At 34.1% G+C, this 19,227-nt stretch overlaps 1 protein-coding gene across 2 annotated transcripts in view; it reads right to left on the bottom strand.

Moving 5' to 3' along the window:
- Positions 1–19,227, bottom strand: part of LOC145686650 (X-linked retinitis pigmentosa GTPase regulator-like) — a 328,222-nt gene that overhangs the window by 58,805 nt on the left and 250,190 nt on the right. Inside the window, exons 9-10 of one of the 2 annotated variants that reach the window (XM_081760131.1) lie at positions 18,576–18,700; positions 11,743–11,877 (exon numbers count right to left, since the gene is read on the bottom strand). In XM_081760131.1, the coding sequence (XP_081616257.1) occupies positions 11,743–11,877; positions 18,576–18,700 (260 nt within the window). The remainder of the gene's footprint in view (positions 1–11,742; positions 11,878–18,575; positions 18,701–19,227) is intronic. The other variant, XM_081760132.1, reaches the window with a different exon arrangement.

Here is a 19,227-nt window from a genome sequence, read left to right as displayed (position 1 = left end):
GTGGAACAAAAAATTAACGAAAAAAGTATTAAGAGTTAAAAAAAAAGAAAAAACAAAACAAAACAATAACAATAACAGACATAATTGAAAAGCAAAGAAAGTAGTATGGATATTAGGAAGAAAATGTATCTTAACGAGTTATTTGCGAGAAGATGAAAATTACAATTTAAGAAAGCGGTATTAAAGTGGTTACCTCCCATATAAAGACGAGCTAATATATGTTTTCTGAAGTCGTGTTTCAACGTTTCTTTAAGTAAATCTTTATTAAAATTGTTTTGCGAAAGTTTCACTGAGTTCACGGCCTGAATTTGATGCCGAATAACTCAGGAATCAAAAGCCTGCAACACCATAATATTTCACACTCTTGTACAGCAGGTCAAGACCACGGTGCCAAGCGCATCCAGATCGGATGAGTTCCGTTGAACTTGCACGATAAAGAGTATCCTTCATTCTTCAGGAAATTCAATGATGAAAAGTAGTGAGTAATCACAGTGCATGGGAACTTTCAATTTGTAGCCCATGACTTACCAGTGATCACAGTACATGGGAACTTTTCAATTTGTAGCACACGACTTACCAATGATCAAAGTGCATGGGAACTTTTCAATTTGTAGCACATGACTTACCAATGGTCAAAGTGCATGGGAACTTTTCAATTTGTAGCCCATGACTTACCAGTGATCAAAGAGCATGGGAACTTTCAATTTGTAGTCAATGACTTACAAGTGATCACAATGCATGGGAACTTTCACTTTGTAGTCAATGACTTACCAGTGATCACAGTGCATGGGAAATTTTCAATTTGTAATCAACGACTTACCAGTGATCACAGAGTATGGGAACTTTTAAATTTGTAGTCAATGACTTACCAGTGATCACAATGCATGGGAACTTTTCAATTTGCAATCAATGACTTACCAGTGATCACAGTTCATGGGAACTTTTCAATTTGCAATCAATGACTAACCAGTGATCACAATGTATGGGAAGGGAACTTTTCAATTTGCAGTCAATGACTTACCAGTGACCACTGAACACTTATGAGTGATTAGGAACCGTGTATGCACTCACGGTTCTTAAAAGGTATAAAAGAATTGTAATATTATTCAACCTGAATGTGCAAATTTAGTAACTTATTCTTTTACGATCATTATTGATATTTCCTACCAAAAGTACATTTTTTATGTATAGCCACTTTCTCCGCTTAAGGAGGTCCATCACTTGGTCAACGAAAACACGTACACAAGCTCGTTCGAGTTTCCACCAATTCTGATACATTTCTTTGGCAATAACTTGTTGCAAATAATGGCTTTGAGTTCAGGTAGTTGACATTTCTTGCTGATAAATCATCGGTGCTATCCACACATAAAACAGCTTGATATTGTTTTAATAGAACAAATTTCGAATGATTGAAGTTGTTCTTGAGTTTTAAGAAACCCACAACCACTCGAACTTACTAAATGAGCTATATTTAAGCAATGCACACCGGACTTATGTAAGAATATGAAAAGTTCTGGTTCAAATCTAGTGGCGCAATCTTTTAGTACGAAAACAAAATAAAGTTCAGAAAAACAAGATTTAAAAAAAAATCGGCATCATGTCACGCTTTCTAGCAACAGGGAATATGATAAAAAAAAATTGAGTTGTTTGTGTGTAAGTACTTTCACCACGGACTAGAAAATGTGTAATTCCTCACACATGTCGAGTCATTAATTCAGTGATAAAGAGAGATTATATTGTATATGACCTATACTTATTTGCTTAATTTTAAGTTAAATAAATAAGGTAATAATAAAAAGATCACACACAATGAACAGTTTTAATAGTCATCCTCCATTGCATTATTCACAAACATGCTTATAATAAGATAAAGGGATTTTTTCATTAATTATAATTTTTAAAAAAAGTACACACAAATATGCAAAAGGAAAAACTTCTGTAATCACTTTGTATGTTATCGATTTGTTATGCACGAATATGTTTGAAGCTACATGAGATCGTGATCATTTACATTACAGTACAGCGGTCTTTTGTTGTATGTATTTCCCTCTGTGCATCCATAATTTCCGAAGTATTTACAGATATGGTCTTCGTTTGGGTAGCTGGAATGCAGACTCTGGTGTGAAGCGTTAAAGATTGAAACTGCCCGTGGAACAGCACATCGGAAATTAGTTTTTCCGAAATGATGCGTTGGTTATTGTTATCCTTTTTCATTTCACGTAATTTTGAAGCAATATATTTACCAAACGTGTCGAACTCATCTTCAGTAATTCCAGATGAATTAGGTGAGAGATCTTGAGATGTCTGTAATTCTTCAATTGTCGACTCCCTTTGTTGGAGCTCATTTACATTAGAAATCCAAGCAATATTCGTACACGTATTTGCAGAGGAGGATCTTAAATGTCCCTGCATATCATCCGATGACACATTTTTGTCTTCAATGGGCTGTTAAAAAAGAAGAAAAAAATTAACTCGTATGACAAAAAATAAAGTTGTTTCAGAAAAATAAAAACGTGATGTTCAAAAATATGAAGGTGTTTATTCTCCTCTACATCTTTTAATACCTACTTAAAACTTAAATCATTACTTGCATATGGCGGGGCCGCGGTGGCTCAGTGACAGAGTATTCACCTCTGGTGCATGCGGTCGTTAATTTTATCTCAACTAGCGACAAGTAAGCTTTGTGGTGAACAAATGCGTGAGTTTTCTCGGGGTTCTTCCGTTTCCTCCCACTTTCTTCATACCACCATTTAATTCATTTTTCATCATCACCGTCTCCTTTAGCTAGTGGGCATAACATTTGGACTTAAAACTTAAAGACTTCATTTTTTTTTAACTTCCATATACGAATAAGGAGTAAAGAAATGAATTTATTATAGCCATTTGTTAAAAATATAATCCCAATATTACCTAGTAAGACTGATACAAATATACAGTTAGACAGAAACACGTTAAATATTAACTTTCATATCAAATACGTCTATCTCCCTTGTTCTACTCAAAGTACGCATTTCCAAGGGAAACATCATTTTCCAAGGTTTAAGGATAATAAGACAAAGTGCAAGACATATAGCCAAATTTTATTATACTAATGTTGGTGCTTTAGTAAAGAATTTCAAATACTACAAGACCTTTTCTGTATCAGTCAAAAGAATAAAACCGAATAGCTAACTGAAACAAAAGAGCGAAGACTCAGTAACGAGGATGAGACACGTACTTAATGCAAAGTTATATTATGTTATATAGTAAGGAGTGTTAAAATAGTAAAACGTCACTGTGAAGATCTATATATATTGCACAAGCAAGAAAGAAAAAGGAAGAAAAACAGTACTATACAAGGGGAACATTACATACCTTCTAAATTGAGGAGTTTGATGCAATAAGAGCGTAAGTCTGAAACATTTAGTTGGAGGAAAACGATGTAGAAAATTTAAGTAGTGTTTTTTTCTTACATAAAACAATGTAATATGCAGCATGTTATTCCGATATTGAATTGATATGTTACCAGGAGGCTAAACAAGCATGACAAAAGCCACAAATGTGTTTGACGTTAAAAGGGCGTAAACACGCTTACGCCCTTATTACATCAAACTCCTCAACTGTCTTAAAGAAAAAAAATACGTGAAATATACAACCATGTTAATCTTGGCCACTCATTTTTCTTTGAAAAATCATTCAGTCTTATTTGGCATCAAGTAAAAGTACTTTTGCATCTTTTAAAGGCTTTAATTCAAGACAAAAGCTCTCTCGAGGGTAAGTAGCTAACGCTATTGTCTTTGGTACGTTTCATGTACTGCTTTTCTACTGTAAAAATACCTCAATAGAAGTGGTTTCTTCTTATATATTCTATATTTGAAGAGGAGGTTTCCTATTGCCACGACGACTGAGATAATTTGCTGGAATGCTGTATAAAATATAGTAGGTTTGAATTTGAAAATAGTCTCTTTCGTGAGAGACATCTAGATTAATCGTGGGAAGTGACATATGTGAGTTCCTTATCTTCTGTATGCTAAAACGAATACATTAAAACAGCGTCGATTTTACTAGGATGTAGAGGGCGCGGCCTGCTGTTCAAGTACAAGGACTTTCCTAATAACTTCTTGAACACCCACAATACTGTATTCACAGCATTGGTTATTGATCTCCGAGCAAAAAATGATGTATGCCATTTGAGAATTTGCTACGGAAGGTTCAGCAAATGAATCAGGGGCTCTATTTTAGGAAGTTTCCAATTCTTGAGCGGACTACAGTCTTTTGGTGCATTGAAGAAACATGCTGTATGGAAATTTTGCTCTTTTTAACATATATAAAAGAGTAACTTTTCATAAATATATTTACTTTCTTTTACCCTGTAACACAAACTCATCCTTCCTCTTGACGGTGACAGATCGTTAATTGTTGCAACTATATAAGGAAACAAGTTCAAAAGAGAACATCGCTAAATAGGGAAGCAGTTTATTTATTCAAAAAATGTGTCCCCTGCATTTATTTCAAATAAGGAATAACTACTTCAGATATTTCAGTACTGAAAGAAGAGTCCGCCGAAGTAGAACAATTCATTAAACGGTATGGTGAAGAGTTTGCACGAAAAGTGATAGCACATCTACTGCAAGTGAAATATAGCACATACATGAAAGCAGCACGTGAAGCGAAATAGCTGAAACAGATCATACTGATCTTCAAAAGAAATAAGTGATTTAATACTTTAAAGTTACCCTCTCAGCATTCACTTTGTGAGATTTTACATCAATTAGGATGAGAATCAGGATTTAAAAATAAGCATTATGCATTTAATATGCGTTCTACACACCACGTGCTATTCGTTATTTTTAAACAGTTTAATATGAGCTAGGTAATAAATCATTAAAATCAGTGTACACTTACCTCTAAAGAGGACTAGCTTCGTTGCCTTCTTAGATGTCTTGCTCCACTAAACTTCAGCTCAAATATGGAATATCCTAATCCATGATTAGCGTCAATATATTACAATACACAATATTGTGCTGTTTAGTCCTTCGCTTACCATTTAATTCCTCAAAGGTCAAATATTTTTATCCTTGAATACCTTTCATAATATCGTCAAAAAGTTTATTCTTTTTGCACAATCTTCACTTGTGTCCGACTGTATCAATGCGTATGTTATTCTTTTCCTAACTTATGACTGCATAACGAAATTTGACTACAAAATTCGGCAATGATATATACAAATTATCCGAAAGAGAAAAATAATATTCCTTGACAAAATAAAAATAAAAAATAGAAAAAAAGGCCAGTTACATATCTAAAATCAAGCCAAATAACGTAATTGCCATTCAGCTTCAATAGTTTTTTTGAAAGTTTTATGCGAACTAGACAAGGATTTCATGACGGTTGGAAGGCTTTATAAGCATAGTTACTGTATGCTTATTAGTAATAGAAACCTTCAAATGATTTTTATAAATGAATGGACTGCATTACCTAAACTCCACTTTCCACATAAAACATGACGAAAAGCACTAAATTTCAAATATTCCTTGAATCAAGTGTCATTAATAAAATTCTTGATCCGCTTTCGTACTTCCTCCCGATTATTCTGACGTTGGGTTAGTTTAAACTCTCTAACTTGTCAAATTCGGAGCTGAGCAAGTTAACACATCTTCACAAACACATTTTTCTAAAAATGAAATATATGCCAACATTTGTGTTTTTGTTAGTTGAACTTACATGGTAGAATGTTCATATGAGGTCCATATATGCTTCCTACAACAGTCTATTTAGAACTAGAGTCGAGCTTTAGTCATTCTAACATCTTCACAAACACATTTTTCTAAAAATGAAATATATGCCAACATTTGTGTTTTTGTTAGTTGAACTTACATGGTAGAATGTTCATATGAGGTCCATATATGCTTCCTACAACAGTCTATTTAGAACTAGAGTCGAGCTTTAGTCATTCTAACATCTTCACAAACACATTTTTCTAAAAATGAAATATATGCCAACATTTGTGTTTTTGTTAGTTGAACTTACATGGTAGAATGTTCATATGAGGTCCATATATGCTTCCTACAACAGTCTATTTAGAACTAGAGTCGAGCTTTAGTCATTCTAACAACTTCACAAACACATTTTTCTAAAAATGAAATATATGCCAACATTTGTGTTTTTGTTAGTTGAACTTACATGGTAGAATGTTCATATGAGGTCCATATATGCTTCCTACAACAGTCTATTTAGAACTAGACTCGAGCTTTAGTCATTCTAACATCTTCACAAACACATTTTTCTAAAAATGAAATATATGCCAACATTTGTGTTTTTGCTAGTTGAACTTACATGGTAGAATGTTTATATGAGGTCCATATATGCTTCTTATAATAGTCTATTTAAACTAGAGGCGAGCTTTAGTCACTCTCCAATGTTAATTATCTTCGGAGCAAAATATGAAACGAGCACGTATTATACCGTTGCCACACCATGAGTATTCCACTGAGGCGTCCACTATAGCTATCTTCTCTAACAAAGGGGAGCTATATCAAGAATTAAACTATTTGCCTGCAAGAACTGCCCCGTGAGACAAAACGGATTAAAAAAATCGTATAGTTTGAAGTTAGATTATACGCAAATTATGTGCTTTCAGAATTCTTCAAAATAAGACGGAGCACATGTATATTAAAACTAGAATTATTAAAAAAAGGATGGACGAGAACCACGATATATATATATATATTAAAATATTGCAGAGATCAGCATACAAGCTTGCATTGACTGCACAGCCATGTAGTGTAAGTTTTTAGTGAGCAAGGGGGCACGATGGCTCAGTAGCAGAGCGCTTACCTCTGGCGTGTGGGGTTCCTGGTTCGATCCCTGGCCAGGACACCGAAGTTTGTGATGGACAGCATTGTGTCTGTGGGTTTTCTCAGTGTCCCGTTTCTTTCCACATTCTCATTCCACTAATTCTTCCATCATCATTCACTTGCCTTAGACATCCATCTCCCTTAGCGTAAAGGGCATAATCGTTGGACGTTAAACTGAACAATTTACTTAGTTAACAAGATCTACGAAGTTGCAACACGTATAGACAAATAATAATAATAATAATAATAATAATAATAATAATAATAAAGTAAAAAAATAAAAGTAAAAAATAAAATAAAAAAAATAAAAATAAAAAAATCTTTCTTCTTCAAGATATGTATAACTATCAACAGAACTTTATCACCTGGTTGAAGTATTGGTTCTCCAAAATACAAACAAGGAAGCTTCACTTTATAGCACAATTGTTATTTTGTAGTATTTCTCAACGGGGATGGAGAAGCATGAATCCGAATTCGCAATCCTTCGATTGTAGAACGAGAACATTAAACCATTAACAGATGCTCACTCGGCATCGGCACTACTGAACCAGAGCTCTAGTGTCTAAATTTTCTCAAACAAAATGTACTTTTAATTATTGACATTAACAGGGTGGCTACAAAAATTACAAGAAAGACTTCCCTGACTTTCCCTGGTTTTCCAGAACATTTTTTAAAAATTTCCCTCATATGTAATTAGGAATAAAATTAATTAATAATTACTTTGGCAGATAAGTGAATTAGATTTAGGATCTAATAATGGATTTCCTTGTTGATGCAAAAACAAGATCAAGAAAACAAGATAACGATGATACATAAGTAATATATTTTTCCCTAATCAACTAGAATAATAAATAAGATTATTATTTTTTTTTTAAATTATGAAATTATAGAACACTGACTAATAAAAATTCCTGCACACAACAAGAAATTAAACATCTTCCCTGAAACTTTAATCTGTAACTTTAGTCACATGAAGAAATTTTCGTCACATTCGAAAAGGGAAAACTCTCAGTGGGACACTGACTTACAATGAATCATAAGTAAATCATTAGTTTAACGTCCCACAAATGAGATGATAATTACAGAGTTAATGATATAAGTACGAAAGGAATGCAAATAGGGAAGAAAACGAGAAGCTCGAGAGGGCCCGCCCACTTAGTGTTTGTTTACCAGAAAACCTAAGGCAGGAACTTTGGAGTTAGAAGTGAACGCTCTATCAAGTATGCTACCGAATTTTTAAAAAAATTAGTATAAACACGACAAAATATTTTAAACCCCATGACATATGCCACATGATCGATCCCTTGAATCGGTTTCATTCATTCGATCTAACATATGATAATGGACCGTCAGCAAGAAAGAACCCTAGTTCTAAAACTCAAGGATTCTGGTGAAAAACAAGATATAGTACAATAACATATGAACATATCAACATTAAAACAGGAATTACACATTATGAAACGTCGTTACTTCCACAGTATACTATAAACAAATTATTATTATTTTACAATAATTTGAATCGCAAATTCTAACTGTTCCTCTCTCTTTTCTTTCATTTCAATGCGAATTGTTAAACAAAGAAATCTAATCTTCTTATATATTTTATGCGATGGGTGCTAGAAGGGTTGTTCCCATGGCGGTACGTCCTTCAAGCCCAGAACAGTTGTTATGCCTCCTTCCCCAAAGCTACATTGCAGTTATCAAATATATTTTTGCACATTTTGTCTGAGAGAATCTTGTTTTATAAAACTGGATATTTCGTATTGACACTGAAAAAGCATACAAAACTTCGGCTCAGAGGGAGAAAGAAAGAGACAATGGAACTTTATTTGAATTCATGTACCATAAATTAAATATTGTTCGCAAACTAGTTCATTTTTAATGTCAGAATAAGTTTAAAATGAGAATTAGCAATAGAGATTTTTAAATTTACGTAACGTATCATACGTAATAAATCAATACAAGTGTATAACTATTGATGGAGAATAATTAAATATGTATCTAGAAATATATAACAACTAATAAATATTGCATTACAAGCACAAAGTAGAAAATACACTTTGATATCTGTGGACGTACCTCATGTTTAAGGATCAAGTTAGATTAAATTAATCTCGCTATACATTACATACTGATCCACTGCATACACTGATGTGCAACTTTACAGGCAATTTTCGTAAACTCGTTAGCAGTTCGAAAATAAACTACTTTGCGAATTAAAATATATTACAATGAAAACACAGAAGCTCAAATACGAGTACCTGTATTCCAAAATTATTTCATTTTTTGTGATAAGCAACTTTTACTTAATGCCGAAAGTCCATTAAGGAAACTCCAATAAAATGGAGAGGCCGCGGTGGCTCAGTGGTAGAGCGTTCACCTCTGGTGCATGCGGTCATTGGTTCGATCTCAACTATCGCCAAATGAACTTTGTGGTGAACAAACACCGTATGCGTGGGTTTTCTCGGGGTTCTCCCGTTTCCTTCCACTTTCTTCATTCTATCTCATCTATTTCTCATAATAACCGTCTCCTTTAGCCTAGCAGGCACAACCGTAGGACGCAGAACTTAAAGATTTCATTTATTTTTCTTTTCAATAGTGAACCAGGAAACTAGTGAAAACGAAACAGGGAAAGAATTGGAATTACGCGTGCATCGAAAATGAACTTACCATTGTATCGTTGATGCAACTGCATTTTGCGTAATATGATATTCCATTTCACAAGCGAAAAGTAAAAGATAATGCGCACAGCTGCAGAACATAAATTTGTTACACATGTAAGTGTGGAAGACACAGATAAGTTTCTAAGTTTGAAATTGTAAATTAAATAATAATAATAATAATAATAATAATAATAATAATAATAATAATAATAATAATAATAATAATAATAATAATAAAGCACTCAACCGCATCTAAAATCATCTTAAAATTTTCATTTTTAAATGCTTTTAAAATCTTATTCTTCGCAAATCGAAATTCCTCGACTTTTCTTGTTTCCTCAAATTCCTTGATATTTCCCGATTTTCCAAATTTCTCGCCACTCTGTATTAATAACACTCAAAGAAGCTTCGTATAACTACCAACTCTTGATTTTTAATTAGCATTTAAGTTTCAAAAGCTAATTATTGTTTATAAATTGAATAATGTGCAAACAATCATTTATGGTTTTAGTAATGATCAATATGCTTCAATTACAATAATTAGTCTCTTAATTCTTCCCTTACAAGTTAAGAACTAAATATAGGCTATCAAAAACTCAATATTATATAATCATACGTACATATATACACCATACAGCTGACTCAAATACTATATTTCCTCATTAGAAAACTGTAGTCATACACATAAATATGCGTTTAGAACAAAGAAATCTCAGCGTAGGCATATGAAAATCAAAATACAAAGTACTTACTTATGAATTTAGAATATATTGAAGACAATACATAGACACACACTGTAGCATTGTTTATCTTTTCTTCTCTCTTATACACATTACGACGGCGAGCCATTCAAAACACTTAAGAGCCTAATGTTAATTTACTGTAATCAGTGTGTGTGTGTGTTTGTGTTCTAGACAAGTATTATATATGATATATAAATTATAGCATATGTACAAAGTGAACCATTTATTTTGATACGGCTTTGTAACTTTTAAACTAATGGACAAAAACGCTGAAATTTTGTACCATGCAAATATCGGTAGGGGAACATTGCTCGACATACTCTATAATACCACAAAGTTGACGTGTTGCCAGCCCAATATAAAGATATATTTTTGAAATGGCACTACGTCAGGTTATTACATATTTTAAATCTGCAATGTCTGTCAACTCGCAATACGTAGCTCTGCTACTTGTTGTCTAACACAAGGATATCAATCTTAGCTCAAAACGAGAAAAATAACAATTTTTTCTTTTTTAATTGATTGAGAACTGACAAATATACACAAAATTTGAACGGATCTGAGCTACGAACATTTGACAGTACCTCTATGAAATTTGCATTTTTCTAAAAATCGACTCGGGACCAATGACCTTATCTTGCAGAATGAGCTTGGTAACAAAAGAGAATATTTTCACAGTTAAAATCAAGTCTTGATAACAGTATGATGAGACTGTTACACTCCTTCTGTTACGTAGCGAGTTATAAAAGGAACATATCGTACATTTCATATTCGAGCGAAGTAGCTCAAGTGGTGGAGCGTTGGTTTCGCATTCAGGAGGTCGTGAGTTCGATTCCCGCTGCCGACCATTTTGACAGGTTTTCCAGGGTTTTCCTGTCCTACCAGGCAAATGCCGGGATGGCACGTACTAAACAGGCCCTGGCCGACACCTTCCCAAATCCTTTTCATTGTTATTGTTGTTAGATATCCAGTATAAAATGGCCTCTGAGCTGTATCTGGTGATTGTTAAATAGAATAAATAAAAATAAAATAAGTCATTGCTATTCGCGTGGTCGTCATTTATTCATCACTGGTACAGAAGATAACAAAATACAAAAACAAGAGTAATGATACATGTAAAATAATAACAGCATATGAGGAACTAGGTAATGAGGTAGCGCGAAGTCATCATATATTATTAAGAGCACGAGTGAGGTTCGCGAATAGGATGATAATGTAAGCGTCTTCCCATCTTTTTCTGATGGGCGGCGATGGATTTTAAAAGGGCGTGCGTGTGTTTCCATTCATTGAGAACTTATAAACTTTATCTGGAATTTGAACTTTTTTCCAAACTAGATCAAAGTGTGTAACTTATTATGACAACTGCAATAAACATAAGTAAAGAGAGTGTGAAGCAATAAAACAAGAGAGATGCAGTACACACAAAATATGCAAATAAAGTGTGAAAACTGCACTCAGATAGATAACAGCAGTATAGGGGTACAAATGCAATATTTGTACCTCTCTTAGTCGTCTCCTCACCCTTGCAGCAGAGTCACAATCCTGTGTACCATTCAAGCTTGAAATATTATCCACATTCTGTTCATCTGCTGCACGAACCGCAAGAACCATAGTGTGGCACCCTCCACAAGCAACCTGTAACAAAAAATTCAGTTAGAATACATTTCTACAAATGTATAAAAATGAAATAAAGCACAAGGTTTTATTATTCTTTATAGAGTTCTTTCGTATTTTTAGATTTGTGGTTATTTTCCTGTTATTATATTTTGTTACTACACTAAACCTTTATAATTGGGTGTTTATTAGCTCCTGTATCTTTAGTGTATCTATAATGTTCGAGGAAGGGGGGGGGGATTATAAGTATGTTTTCAGCTGTGCTTTTCCTAAAATTTTGCCTAAACATAATAATAATAAGGTAGTATCCTTTAATTTCATAATTTTTTACACTTACTATAATTTTTAAAAGCGGTATGCTTTGAATAAAGTTTATATTCATTCTATCTATCAAATAGACCAAGTTCTCACACAAGTTCCAAGTTTTGGGGGGATGGAGGGATAAAATCATTTTGAAAGAAGGAATCTGGAGTAGATATATCAAAATTAAATTAAACGGAATGATAATTCATATGATTATTTAGATGCTCTTTCGTGACAGGGGAGGATATTGAGTATGCTTCTGTGCATGCGGTTTAGAGTTTAATCTCCAGTGAGGGTATATTTATGGATATATACCAGATTAGTGATTCGAATCCACTTTACCCAGTAAGTTCCACTTCATGTAGTCACGGTATTGAAAAGAGACGTCGAGCTCTTAATTATTAATGACCTAGTGATTGTTTAGAAAAATCATTTCCAACTGCCCAATGTACAGCGTCAAGTATCTCTCTTACGTTTGGAGAAACGACAGTGAGAAACGGATAGAGCAAAGAGTAAAAATGACGAGGAAGGATAATGAACTAGACAAGCATTGCAGTGTACCCCCAAGTCATGGATCTACGTATAGTATATGTGCAAAACTATTAATTACAGCGTCGATTTTTCTGGTTGTGTCACCACCAGTGCCTTATCGTAGGGGAAGGGCGACGGCCCTGGGCGCCGAAGTAAGGGGGCGCAAAACTCGGGAGGAAAAAGAAAAGAAGGAAAGAAAAAAAAGAGAGGAAAAATTATGGAATATTACTAGTATGTATTTAAATCCTCTCCTTGCTTTGGGAAGTGGTCCTATAATGTCACTCATGTTAGGAAAATGCATGTGCACAATATAGAATGGAAGGAAAAAAGTAATAAAAAGTGGTCAAAATCAAGGAAAAACAGGATTTATTTTTGAAATTCTTTTTGCGCTTCGCGGCTGGTCTGTCGACCTCACTCATATGTGCGGGGGGCGCCATCGTATATTCTCGCCCCGGGTGCCGATTTTTCACGGCACGGAACTGGTCACTACAGTTTTCCAACTTAAGATTTCTTGTTCCTTTTTGTCTGGTTTACTGAGAATGGATAACATTATGAGTAAAAGATAAGACATGCAACTTAATTATGATGTTCACTGTTAAGAACTTGGGAATAGATTGGTTCGCCAAGATGTAAAAATGTCAATGGATTTTTTGTAGGGTCGTCATCATCATAGGTATTCTGTCATTACTGGCAGGTCACTTGCAGTAGCTGAGAAGCTTTCATGCTCCACGGTCTTCCGCTAACCTCTTTGTCTTCACGTATGATCTTTCTGTTTTCATATCGTCCATTAATTGTAGCCTCTTTCGCTCTCTCTTTTCTGCCACCATACCCTCTAGCACATCCCTCATGATACAATTTCTTCTCAGGCAATGTCCCAACCAGGGTCAGTACGCCTAATAGGAATAGAATTTAGATGTTTCCATTCTCCACCAGCCTCTGATCGTTGGTTTGGAGGGTTATGCAGAAAGGAACTCAGCAGTGACAAAGCGAAAAGCAATGCTGTTTGGTCTACCTGTCGGTCACCGATGTTGCTATTCCTGTCAAGAGATATGTACGAAATTACCTGTAAACAAAGCGGAGTAGGCAAACAAGATGAAAGCTGTGGAAGTACTGGAATATGGAAAATATAAATTTTCCTATCGTGGATTTTTCTGAAAATTTTTCCGTAATATAAACATAGTTCCTAGTGAATTATTCAATTATTACTTTGCTTCCGAGTTGGATAGATTCCGTATTATGCAAAATAAATAAATAAAGAAATAACACTACATAACCTGTTTTCTTGGCTCGGACCATAGAATTTGTTCACAATGGGCTAATTTGCGCCATATCTACGTTCCATTTTGAACAAGTTTTACTGTATATAACTTTCTGGCCTTGTTTCGTCACTTCCAAAGTGAATGAATTATTGTATTTCCCGATACATATTTATTAAATACAGCACAAAACTATATTTTAACAAGAAATATATGAGGACTTACTAACGCTTCACTAAATCTAGACGCACGCGCGTCTCGGAATATCTACAGTGTATATGCGATCAGAGAGAAATACACACATTATGAAACGGTAAATAAAGCGATTGTATCCAAACTATTTACTAAGACAGTGAACTGTAGTGAGCTGCTGTTGCACACGTAAGGAAAGAAAGAACACATTAAATAACAGAATTAGTAATACTTATTGCAATTGAAATAATCAAAATTTCTGTATCAGCGTACAAGATGCATTCTATTTTTGATCTTAGCCTCAAGGAAAGGAGTGTCTCTTAAATTTCGGGATATACAAGTACTTCTTTCTTAAGTTACAGAAACTTGTTCTTAAGTGAACTAGTTACGAAATTATTATTAAAAGAAGGGGAAAAACGAAGTAAGAAAACAAAGGTGGTATGTATTTGTAGTGATGACTGCTAAAATTGGTGAACACTACATTCTAAGTTTTATTTCCCTTGGTTTCCGTCATGAAATAAATATTTGCAAGAATGAATGAATCCTTGGGTCGAGTTGTTGTTTTGCCAATGAACAAGATAATGTAATCATGGTAGCGTGCATGGTTAGCGCACATATTTAGTGCCAATTTTTGTTTCTGTTAGAAGAATAGAAGTTTTAGTGCAAACTAGTATTGTGAGACAATTTGGGAGTTACTAGAATGAAGATGTAGCGATCTCCTGTCTATAAAAGCAAAAGTAATATCGTTGGAAGCGGATGCACTGACCACACATTACCCAGAAGAACTGCGTCATCTGGTCAACCATATCCTTTCATGAGCTCTAGTATTTACTAGTATTTCAAGGAATTTACTGTAGTGACTGTACTTATCTTAAACTCAGAAAACCCAGGATTCAATCTACTACTTTGACAAGTCTCCCTAGTTATGGCCGAGACATTTAAATACCGTAATGACACCGTCTGTAATTTAGGCTAAGATCCATGTCCATCATTAACATGAGCTGAGCAACTTTACAGTAAGACGATACACATTGTGCCTTTTGTATATACAGGGTGGACCATTTATCTTGATATACCTTTTAACTTTTAAACTAATAGGTACATAACATGAAATTTCGTACCGTGCAAATATCGACAGGGGAACACTGACATACTCTCTGTTACCACCGGATTAACAATGTTGCAACCCAACATAGTTATATTTTTCAAATGGAATTACGTCAGATTCTTACATATTTCGAATCTATGTGCAAAACGGTAACACAATACTACACTTACTTTACAGTGTTGCAAACTAAGGACGCTACAGTATCACAAACATCGAGAAACAACTAATGCTGATTCTACAATAGTAATAACGGAAGTGAGGTTTAGATGCTCCTTCGTGACAACATGGAACGTAGGTATGGTGGTAATTTGTCCATTGTGAACAAATTGCACGGTCCGAGCCAAGAAAATAGGTTATGCAGTGTTATTTATTTATTTGCATAATGCGGAATCTATCCAACTCGGAAACAGAAAGCAATAATTGAATAATTCAGCAGAAACTACGTTTATATTACGGGAAAAAAATTCAGAATAACCCACAATGGAAAAATTTATATTTTCTATATTCCAGTACTTTCACAGCTTTCATCTTGTTTGCCTACTCCGCTTTGTTTCCAGGTAATTTCGTGAACATCTTTTGACAGGAGTAGCAACATCGGTGCGTGACAGGTAGACCAAACAGCATTGCTTTTCGCTTTGTCAATGCTGAGTGTTTTTTGTATAATCCTCCAAACCAACGATCAGAACGTGGTGGAGAATAGAAACATCTAAATTCCATTTCTATTCCTATTAGGCCTACTAACCCTACAACACAATCTATTGACATTTTTACATCTTGGCGAACCAATCTGTTTCCAAGTTTTTAACAGTGAACATCACAGCTAAGTTGCATGTCTTATCTTTTACTGATAATGTTATCGAAGCTATAGAGAAAGACAAACTCTCTGTACGGAAAATAATAATTTATGATGCTCTAAAACGTCAAGATAAAATAATGGAAATGATCAAATCAAGAGGAAACCAACGGAAACAGGCAACAAAGAAATTAACGAAGTCATTTAAGATGGCTCATTAATGCCAGGTCAAAGAATATGCATATATCTGGACCAATGCTACAAAACGAGGGGGCCGCGGTGGCTCAGTGGTAGAGCGTTCACCTCTGGTGCATGGGGTCCCGGGTTCAAACCCTGCTCCGCCAAGTGAACTTTGTGGTGGACAAACACCGTGTGCGTGGGTTTTCTCGGGGTTCTCCCGTTTCCTCCCACTTTCTTCATTCCACCATTTCATTCATTTCTCATAATCACCGTCTCCTTTAGCCTAACTGGCATAACCGTGGGACGTAAAACTCAAAGATTTCATTTCAATTTTCATTTTTGCTACAAAACGACTGCTAAAATATACTGCAGTGTTGTTTAATGTAGTATAAGATTGTGTTGTTCAGTGAAATACAGTATGAAATCTAGTGTACAAGTATAATAAATAATTACGTGATTGATAAATGTACTGCGAGATTTTACCACATGTATCAGTGTAAGATGAAATCAGGGAGAATCTACATTCCTAAATAGCAGTATGCTTATTGATATGCACTTAAAATTAGTATATTCAAATTTATAGTAATCTCTGTGCAATTTCGTATAATGCGAAAACTAATAGTTAGTTTGGAAAATAGTTCGGTCCCTTGCAATTCTGCTTTTGAACAAGTTTTACTGTATAAAGGGAAATGATAATAGACAGCATAATCTAATATAAATAATAGATAGTAGTATTTCAGAAAACTGTTTACATAGGGTTACTACACTGACTTTCTGAATGCAGTCAATATACAACATTTTAAGAAGTTTTGATATTATGAGCATGTTTTGATATTATGAGCACTTTAAATACTGTAAGATGGGAGAGGGAGGAGAAATGTAAGCAAGGAATGGTGTTATATGTGCTGAACGGTATCTGCTTGTAATTTAAATTGAATGTATAAAAATGAAATGAAATTTCTAGTTCAAACGTCCCATGATGATGCTCCGAGACTAATGGAGACGGTGATGATAATAATGAAGGAAAATGGTGGAATGAAGGAAGTAGGAGGAAATAGAACCCCAAGAAAATTCATGAAGTCGGTGTTTGCCTAGCCACCACAAGGTTCACTTGGCACGTGCTAGCATCGAACAAGGGACCAAACTCACCAGAGATAAGCGTCCTATCACGAAGCCATCGCGGCCCCCAAGTTGAATGTGTAATGGAAGTATCTTACCAATATCTAAGCGCGGAAGCAGGTAAATTGCTGCACCTTTATAAGAACCTACACTTACGATTTCTAAATTTTAGTGTTACGTTCAATGATTCCACTTCAGAATTTGAAAAAGGTTGTATAAAACACAAATAAAAAGGGAAAGATACGAAGACCGCAGAAACCCTTAAAATGTATTGGTTCCTCTAAGTACATGCGGAGGAATCTTGAATGGAACAACCGACTATACACTGCAGAGGATAGCGTTCAATCACTAAGTTGCAAATCCTGTGAGCTACTGTAATTTACATGACGACAGAAACCCGGAACCTTAAATTTTCATTTTTTCAGTTGATTATTTAAACTATATCTTGACACGACTGTGGGACGCAGACGCTAGAAATAATGGGTCATTCCCGGTTTCCGAATGGTCAGAGAGATTGATCTCCAGTTTGATTCCCGCTGGAAGTATATATTTTTTTATGTTGATCCAGGATCATGAAGAAATAACTACAAATATTAAGGAACAACGAACAGGAAAATTAGGAAAACTAGAAATAATGGCGTTGAATCTCAATCACGCAGCATCCAGTTAAATGTGCACCACCTGCCTAATCACTTACATTTATTTATTTATTAAAAAATAACTTTATTAATGTTTTAGCATTATATCTGTATAAAAGCTGAATGACAAGTTTACAAACATGCACATAAAGTACAAAAGAGCTATTAGTGTAAACTTCGTAATTACTATAACATTGTTTTATACCTTTTCATTTCTTACCACACATTACAAAGAAAAGATATCCTTTTTGTATGACACATACTACATATTCAGCGCAAGTACAAATATTTCACCTAAAATTTCAAGTAATTAAGTGAAATGGAGTAACACAAGAGAGTATATAAACACTTATACCTTTTGTACTGAGTTCTAATACGGAATTATGCAACAGAGGACCATAAGTAGATGTATTTTAGGTTACAAACTGACCATATTCCATACACAGTATTAAATTACGTTTGATTTAACGCAAAAACTATACTTTTTAAATTTTAGTTTATAGTATAATAAAATTAACTGTTACAATATTTTTAAAAATGATGAAGAATAATTTATAATGAGCTTTAATTTATGTTTATATACACAGAATTATGCATACTTTTTTAACGGTGAAGCCCTTGAATTTCAGTACTACTGTTGGAACAAATTGGTTTGAGTATTCTTCATTGTCTAAGCAGAGCTTCCCATGTCTACCATCTCCACAGGTATATAAAAGCCCCCTGTCTGGAAACACACAAAAAGATTGTAAAAAAATATTCATTTAAAAAAAATTCCAAAAATCTTTTTTAGATACAAATCGCCGCTAATAAATATTAAACTATATTTAAATTAGTAGGTTAAGGTTCATATTTAGTGCATACTTTAATGAATGAAAATTATAAAATTGATATGGTTACTAATAGAACATAAGGATTTTATTTACTTAAATTAACTTCAACTTTACTCACTTTCCGAGTAAAGTTATTCGGAATAAATCGAAAGAGTTATTCGAAATATATGGAGAAAACTAATTGTTTGCCGGTTATAAGGACCATGAAGGTGAATAAAGTTTAAGTTAATATAAATTACCTATCTAAATATACTTAAATTGATTTTTCAGTTGATATTTCGGCTGCTCTCCTGCAACCATTTGTATTATTCTTCACATCTTGAAGTGAATTTTTTCTTAAATAGGAAATACTTTTTAAATAATAGTTGTATTTAGTTTGTAATAAACAAAATAGTTTTAACACACAGTTATTAAAATTAAA

The sequence above is a fragment of the Thermobia domestica genome, chromosome 5, assembly GCF_964235325.1.
Source record: "Thermobia domestica chromosome 5, izTheDome1.hap1.1, whole genome shotgun sequence".
Classification (NCBI taxonomy): domain Eukaryota; kingdom Metazoa; phylum Arthropoda; class Insecta; order Zygentoma; family Lepismatidae; genus Thermobia; species Thermobia domestica.
The sequence above is the reverse complement of the archived record's forward strand: the minus strand, read 5'-3'. Positions and strand labels throughout refer to the sequence as shown.